The sequence below is a fragment of the Gavialis gangeticus genome, unplaced genomic scaffold (assembly GCF_001723915.1).
Source record: "Gavialis gangeticus isolate Ggan-Ray unplaced genomic scaffold, GavGan_comp1, whole genome shotgun sequence".
NCBI classification, from domain to species: domain Eukaryota; kingdom Metazoa; phylum Chordata; order Crocodylia; family Gavialidae; genus Gavialis; species Gavialis gangeticus.
In genome coordinates this window covers 136,240,144-136,248,779 of record NW_017729025.1, presented here as the reverse complement: position 1 = coordinate 136,248,779, position 8,636 = coordinate 136,240,144, and the positions used below count along the sequence as shown (strand labels likewise).

Genomic DNA, 8,636 nt, shown 5'->3' with positions numbered 1-8,636 from the left:
GGAAGGTGTGGGGGGAGAAGTGGGGGCAGGTGTATGGTAGGTAGAAGTGAAGTTCATGGGGGTTGGGGTTTGTGGGTGGATTGTGGTAGGGTTCGTGGGCGTGGAGTTTGTGGGTGGGTATGTGGGTGGGCATTGGCAATACATAGGGGGTGCATGTGGGTCTCCTGAGATCAGCTGTACACCCCGTGGAAGAGCCAGCCGCAAAACCAGAAGTGTTGGTAGAAGTGCACTTCTAGTTTTGCTGCTGACTCAGTGATCAGCCACTGGGGAATTCTCAGCCTCCCCCCACAGTAATCTGGTGCCCCACCCCCAGATTCAGGAGTCACCAGTCACCCATGTAGGTGGGGGTTTTGTGGAGGTGGATTTTGGGAGGATTCATGGGGGGTTGTGGGTACAGGGTTTGTGGGGGGCCCACCACATGCCCAAGCCCCCATAGTGCACAGCCCCAGCCACCAATGGCAGTAGCCAGCAGCGGGCCCTCAGGGTGCTCATGGCATGCTGCAGGCAGAGTCCCCTGGCAGTGTGTGGTGCTGCCTGAGACCTGGGGACTACATGTGATGGATGGAGCTGGCCCGGCCCACTGGCACATGCCTTTGGGCAGGACCAGACCGGCACCTGCTGCTACCCGGGGCTCCGGCACTGCAGGCAGGAGCCATGCACCATTGGGCCTCCAGGAGGCTCTGCCTCCAGCGGGCCATGAGCGCCCTGAGGGCCTGCTGCTGCCAGCGGCAGGGGCTGTGTGCCATGGGGAGGGCGCGTGGGGGGCTCACCCCTCCCTCAGTCCCCCCACCCCCATGTCCCTGCTTACCAGGGACAGAGCCTGTGTCCCAGCCAGCTCCAAGCCACTGCTGCCAGCCATGCCTTGCTTCTATTCCCTCCAGTATGCTGAGGCAGTGTGCTGGAGCACCAGGGACATGTGGCAGGCATAGAAACACTCTGGCTTGGTGGTAGAGCATCTCCTTGGAGGACCCAGCCTCCAGTTGCTTTGGGGCACACTCCAGGAAGGTATCCTGCACCACTTTTTTCCAATGTATTTTCTTTTGTGTGGGGAACATTTTTTATTTTGTGGTGTGCCTCCTGCAGCATCCCAGACTGCTTTGAGACACTGCAGCAGACACATGCTCACTCATATGGATGCGGCGAGAGAATAGTTTGTCACCATCTTCTTTATAGCCACCCTTCAGGTATTTGAGGATTGTCATCAAATCCCCCCTCAGTCTTCTCTTGTCCAGACTAAATAGTCCTGAGTCTTACAACCTTTCTTCCAAAAGTTGTGGCCTGGATCATTCATCATTTTTATTGCTCTCTACTGGACTCTTCCAATTTGTCCAACTCTTTCTTGAAGTGCTTTGCCCAAAACTCGGTACAGTACTTCAGGTAAGACTTCACCAGGGTGAAATGGAGCTAAAGAATCACTTATTTTTATTTGCATGCAAGTCCTTTTAATACAACATTTAATACCATGTTAGTTAAGGCTTCAAACTTATGCTTTCTGGAGCCATAGCACGATGCCCTAGCTCCTTTGCTATAACAACTCTAACTCCCATATAAGCACTCTACATCAGACCAAAATGATAGAAGCAATATGCTATCTCTTTGCAAGGAAGAAAAGTTACCACTATCCTGGTTTTATAGTCCAACAATAAGCTATGGAATTTTCTACATCTTTCCTTTAAGTTCCTACTACAGAGCTAATAATAACCCAATAACCTCCTCAGCTATTCCAGACTCTGTGTATATAAAGAATCTCTAGGAGGCCTATTAAAAAATAATGAAATATCACCTATACTGCTATCACAGCATGCATTATTCTAGAAATAAGTTGTGACACCACATTTTCAGGAGATGAAGCAGCTACTCCTGCTTCTGTGAACTTTACCAGGAACAAGGTCAGGCCATGAAAGCTGAGGGGAGAGAAACTGTTCTATTAAGTTTCATTTCATCCTAAAATTTTATGCATAAAAATATTTTTCTAAAGTGAATGCTTCTCTGTTAAAATGTACAACTCAGCTTACAACAAATTAGGCATCAAATAGGGCAGGAAAATTAATTGTACCCAGGTATGCAGCACCCATCTTTGACTATTATGTGGGGAATGGGGAAATGGAGGAAAGATGCATAAAACTGCAGCAGCAGCAGAGGGAGAGAAGTAGGATTTGGAGAAGGGAGACAGACCTAGGGTAGCAGCTTTTAAAAGGACAGGAAAAAATATTTTTGGAATGGAAAACTGAACGTGAGATCACAGAAGAAACCATGCCTTGATTCATCAAAGAAATAGGTCTGAAATATTACTTGGATATCTTCTCTCCCTTCATAACACAAGATGTGAACGACCAGGAAACAGCTTTTGTTTACATGTTATAATACAGTAAGATTTTTATCTCTTCTGCTCTGCCCTCTCACAACAGTTCAGTTTTCAATAAATTAGTGAATAGTTATTCAATGGTCTCAGACAATTCTTCTATTAATATAAAACAGCTGTAACTGGAGCAAAAACCACAGATTATGATGTGCACAAATACACTTCACAGGTTTTTATTGTTTGGGAAAGGACATTAGTTCCCTAAACATTCAAGCAGTTGGTAGTCTGTATCATTAAACACCTGCTTTTATTAACTTTAATGTAATTCAATTCATTTTAATCATCCTGGAACAAGTGTTTCTTTGAAACTGCAAGCAAGGGAATGAAGTTCAAATTGTAGGTATCATTTTCTCTTAAGCAGGCCTATTACCTTAAAGTAATTAATCAGTTTTAAAATTGCTTATATATGAAGAGGATTTTTCCTCCCACATGAAACCTATTACCAAAGACAAAGGGAGACATTCTGACTTGCACAGCTTTTCCTGGGTGTTTCTGGTACACAGTTCACCCACTTATTTTCAAGAGAAAGTATTTAAATGCTTGAGAGTTTGTCCATTCCAGGTGTTTAGAACAAAGGTATGTGACAGTCAGGGAAAAAAGAAACTTTATAACCCAACAGTTGCACTTTGATGGCAAAAAGGGAACCTTCCTTTGGCAGCCCCCCTTCATGGTAATGCTATTTTTTATTTTTATAGACAATTTTCCAGGAAAACATTGACACTGAAGATGTAGTGCTTCTCTTAGCCCAGGCTCAGAAGGTTTTTAGTAGTAGTTTTTAAAGGCCAATACCTTGATGAAAGACGTGGGTCTCAAGACGCATGCCAAATTTGGGAGGTGCTAGTCTGTGGAGGTGTGTTTTAATGCATGCGAAATCATGCTAGTAAATTCAGCTTGTCTGCTTGCCACCCAGGCATTAAGTCTACAACTGACAGTAACAGCTGCATCCCTTACTGTTGTTTCCACCAACTGACCAAAACAAGTTCAGGGCAAGAGAGCTTGTTCCTCAGAGCTGCATCCTACCCCAGATTCCTAGCAGTTTGGGGCTGGAAGGGACCTCGTAAGATCATTGGGTCCAGCCCCCCTGCTCTGGGCAGGAAAGACTGCTGGGCTCAAATAACCCCAGCAAGGTGCATGTCCAGCCTTCTTCTGAAGATCTTCAGGGTAGCTGGTTGTACCTGAAACTCTCTTTGGTCCAGACTGGGACACAAAAGCTGGATATATTCTCTCTTAGCTTCACATGCCTGTGCTTTGCCAGCATTCCTCTCTCTCGGAAATCATACTGATGTCACCAAGCATCAGCTTCATATACAAGACACAGTGAACCCTGAATTCATTTTTGATTCAAGACAACATTTTAGAAAACTAAGCAAATAACTAAACAAATCACAAAAAAGTTAGAACTACAGCATCTAAAAAATGAAAATAGATTCTAAGCTCTCTCTCCCCAGGTAGGGCAACAGGCTCAATAAATCATTTCTAGCTCCACCTATATATGATCCTAAATGAAAACTATATATGATGCCACTTACTAAAACAATGCCAATGGAGGAGTAGGTCATTCGACAGGATTCATTACCAGCCAGGAGGAGTTGATACCTGTGGCACAGGTGAGTGTGATTAACAGAGTCTGACATGAACCTGCCGTCAATGTTCTGTACCAAGGCAGTTCTTTCTATAAAAAATGACAAATCTGATGAAAAAGCACAAGCATATGGATCTTTATTCACAGGATGCTTTTACAGCTAATGCAGACAGAGCATATCTAAAGATAAACTGTCATATACCTCTGTCATCCTCATCTCTCAACTTTTCATTCAGCTTGTAGCACACCATTTTTATAGTGCAGATTCCATTATTTCAAAGCAAACAAAATGTCATCTCACTACTGAGTTAATGGCAAACAATAAGCAATACAGACAACAGATTATAACATTAAATCCAAGTATTGTGTAGATAAACTTTTACTTTAAAGTGCTATCTAAAGTAGCATACATGGTTTCCAGACCAAATAGCCCATATAAACTGCTGAAAATATCTTCTTTATTTACAGGAAACTGATTGTAACTGAATGCACTCAATTGTGCATAGGATCTGCAACAACACTCCTCTCTTGGGGCCAGATTAAAAGCGAAGCTTACAGAACTGGGTAGAAGTGCAAAGAGGAGTCACTCTCCCTGCACATACACAAAGCACTGGCCAACATAATGTCTGGCTCATTGTGCTTCTGAAGCAAAGAACAATTTGGGGTTGTCTGGCTGTGAATCACCTCTCTGTACATGCCCTGCTCTTGGGGCCTTACAGCAACATGCTGTTCCTTACGCAGGTGAACAGCAAGGTTACAATCTGGCTCTAGATGTTATTCTGTCAAAGGTTCATGTAATTCAAGGAAACAAAGAATTAGAGATCCTTTCATTTCTGCTTGAGCTTCTGCACATCCACATTATCACCATCTTGTGGCACTATTATTAACTCTCAGCTACCAGGAATAACCAAACAGAAAATGAAGGAAATGTTGCTTTATTTTATAGGCACTTCTATAACCATGCAATTCCTTTATCATAAACGCAATAAGCTCCAGAACCTATACAGGACAAAATAGGTTTCTGATTTTATAAAAATGCTGCCTTTAATGCTCTAAGAATCCCTTAGTGCTCTACTGAGCAGTAAGTTAGAGACTAATGCAGGGATTCTTTGCAAAGGAACATTACACGCTCAGAAATAACTCTCACAGAGCCTTCAATATTAGCACTTGCTGTTTTGTGATTTCAAGAAAATGCTCCCCTTCAAAAGAAACAACTAGCCAGATAATTGCATTAAACCAAGTCTCAGAGGCCTCACTTAGTTCCCTTAGAAATCACTGAGCCAGAGTACATTTAATCTTTTGTGACCACAAACAGTATTTGCTATACAACTTAGGCAACATTTGCTTCACAGTTTGCAGGATTATTACATGGTTAGCTGTGTTCTATAAAATGGAGGATCATATTAAATAGATTATGAAATGGTTCAGCAGTACTATTTATTACAAAAATCCTACTGTTATTATTATTCTTCATTGCATGTCACCACAGCATTAGTACTTCAGTGTAAGCACTGCAAACATACACATCATTAGTCAGATGGAGTACTAGGTACAATTTCCAAACTTTAGCTTCCTCGGTCTACCCACACCATCTAGGAATAAGGCAGGTGATCGGTAGATTTTGCGAAATAAAGTTAACAGCCTGAACACTTGCTTTGTTTTCTTCCCACACATCTTAAATCTGTCACTTATTCTGCTGGACGTTTGGTTCCTCAGAGCAAATCCAGTAACTCCAGCAGGTCACACCTGAGGAAGGCTGTTAGATGGCTGAAACATCGTTCGTTTAGTTTTTTCGATTTCCTGTGTACAAAGGAAACAAACAGTGAATAGCTAGAGGGCTCCTTGTCTTTCATACTATTCTTGACACAGTTTTCTGCTAGAAAGATAACCATGTAGTCTCAGAGATCTCACTCACACGCTCACACACATTTATAATCACTGACACTTTATTCCATTGAGGGCATCTTGCCATAAATTTGTAGAACTGCTCATATTTATGTGATAAAAGCTTGACAGTTTATTCCCACACAGCATTGTCAAGACTTCACATCAACAGCTGTAACAGAATTAGCAGTGTGGCCACTGAGCAACCAAATGCTTTTGCTTTTGCATTCTTACAGCATGGCGCCGCCTCCTTTTAGGCTGAATGCAATCCTGTCCATATGATGGCCACTGGAACCCTTTGGGGGGCATTTGGTTATGCTCACTCTCTACCTCTTCAGTATCAGAGTCTTCTTGTTGCATCAAAGGAAAGTGCTTATCTGGGTAAATCTCCTTCAGCTTGCCCTCAAAGAAGACTTCCAGGCATCGTCCAGCCTCCGCAACCTCTGAATCTGGCTGTAAGGGAAGAAATAATAATCCTGTATTATTGTATGTATATAGCTCACCAATGGGGTGGCAAGGTCTTCCTAGCCTCCGCTCTAAAATAGCATCTAAAGGCACTTAGACACTGTCCTGCACATCTCCACTAGTCTCCTTTGGACCCCCTATAGTCTAATAGCCCTGCTGCACTTACACCCGCTATTGAGACAGACATTTTATGCACCTGCTAGAAGATGGATGTGCTCTGGGTCAGAGTACAGAAAGCAACAAGTGCTTCGGCAACTTCTTAGCTCTCTTCCCATATATTTCCTTTCTGCCAGTTACTTTGCTTTGGTCCCTCCAAGCCAGTATGGTAGATCATATGCAAGGAAGGCTGCTAGTTGGCTGTAACAGGGAACCAGGGGTTCCTGTTACTTTCTGTTACAGTCTGTCTCTCAAAGGGCCCCAGGATTAGCTGTGGGAGGAAATGCAGCAAGGGAGCAACTGTAGCCTAAGTGCAGTAAGCAGTCCATCAGGCTGGGAGGACACACCTGTGGCCAGTCAGAAGAGTACCTGATTGAGAAGGGAGGGCCTCAGTAGATATAAGCCTGCAGCAGGGATCCACTGCTGCCCTGAACTCCATGGTAGGAAGAGCACCTACTAGCCTGAGCTGGTAAGAGGCAGAAGCTGCAGAGCAGACCAGGTATCCCAGGGACTGAGAGAACCAGCAAGCAAGGGAAGGCTTCTGGAGTGGTATGACAGCCCAGAGGAGGCTTTGCATTTCTCTAAGAGAAGTCTGCTTGCACTGTGTTTTATAGTTGGGGACCAGAGGAATGGATAGTGGTTGGAGGGAAGGATGGGAGGCACCCCAGGTTCTGAGCCCTATCCAGGGCAGCCAAAATTGAAAGGACCACAGCCTGAGCCCTAAGGGTGAGACAGGGATGGGCTAAGGCCAAGAAGGCCAGTCTGTGCCCCAAGGAGGAGCTGGGGGCAGGCTCAAGCTAAGAGGGCCATAGGCCAAGCCTGAGTGGGACAGGCCAATGGCCAAGCAGTTGAGATGCAAAAGCCAGGCCAGAGGACTCAGGCCTAGGCTGGCAGTCTACGGCAAGAGTAACCGGTGGACTAAAGCCAAAATGGCCGAGGCCTATACAAGCCGGTCTGTGGATCTAGGGTACAGGCAGGCAAACTCCGGCATGCATGCCAGTGTGGCACACAAAGACATTCCCTGTGCTTTGGGGAAGGGGTCTGGACAGCGCTGCCACAAGGATCAGGCCCCTTGCAGCTCCCCCGCTCTCTGCTCCGAGCACACCAACATCTTACAAATTGAAGTTGCAGGTGTTTTTGGCACTGTGCCCCAAAATGTTGGCCACCCCCAACCTAGGGTAACATCTGAGAGGCATGGGTGGGGCTATAGGGGGAGAGAGAGGCCACAAATAGTCCAAAAAAGCAGTAATAGGGCCAGGAGAGCCATGACTCAGTACCCAAGGGCCACAGTGGAGCCAGAATTGGGCTTACTTTGGGATCCTGAGGCAGCCTCCCTTTCACACTAGAAATAATTACATCAAGACATGGCAGGTGAGGAAGGAAAAAGGGTACCCCAGCGAGTCAGAGTGGAGGCAGAAGTTGACCGGCCACTAGGGGGCATCACAGCCACCCCTAGAATGCCTGATCCTGCTACAGTGGACAAAACACTGTTCTTTAACTTTATCCAAGTATGTCCAAACTCAAAACATTCATTTTTGGCATTAACAAGTCTGTAGAATTTACTAAGAATTTAAAACCTGACTGTCGACTCCATTATGAGAGTGGAACTTCAGTGGAACCAGCACTACAACTGGGACCAGGTTAAATTTTGAGCGCTCTGCCCCTTCACTGACTTATTGTGGCATGTGCTGGTTTTTGCATAGTGGATACTTACATAATTGAACTTTGCACAATTCCAGAACATGAGACGCACATCTGCTACCAGCTGCTCGGGTGCAGAATAGTGTGATTTTTCCCTCTTTTGGAGTTTTCTCCGGATAATTGACAAGTCCATGGGCCTTTTAATGATCTGATAGTAATGCCGAGCCTGTGATTTAAAGGAAAATGAACAGAGATTGTTATGTGTGATCTTTTTCATAACAGGAACCCTGTAAACGACACTGTCTGTAGTATACAAAGAAATTGAAGATCAATATGAACAAAGATAAAAGTATTTAGCTGTGAGGTAGTGTTAGAATGATGTTGTAGTCAGGATGGTCCAGGAATTACGTGAGAAGCAAGGATTTCTTTGGGTGATATCTTTTATTTGACCAACTGCATAGCTGAGATAATAGATAAGCTTTTGAATGTTTTGCATTTGAAACCTTGTCTAACTCTATTCTAACTATGCAGCTGGAAAGTGTCTTG

General features: G+C 44.4%; 1 protein-coding gene across 2 annotated transcripts in view; it reads right to left on the bottom strand.

Moving 5' to 3' along the window:
- Positions 1–4,059: 4,059 nt before the first annotated feature.
- Positions 4,060–8,636, bottom strand: part of TRIM66 (tripartite motif containing 66) — a 102,265-nt gene continuing 97,688 nt past the window's right edge. For both annotated transcript variants that reach the window (XM_019519610.1, XM_019519611.1), the window contains 3 exons: positions 8,164–8,316; positions 6,063–6,281; positions 4,060–5,744 (listed from right to left, as the gene is read on the bottom strand). In XM_019519610.1, the coding sequence (XP_019375155.1) occupies positions 5,685–5,744; positions 6,063–6,281; positions 8,164–8,316 (432 nt within the window). In that variant the 3' untranslated portion in view covers positions 4,060–5,684. The remainder of the gene's footprint in view (positions 5,745–6,062; positions 6,282–8,163; positions 8,317–8,636) is intronic.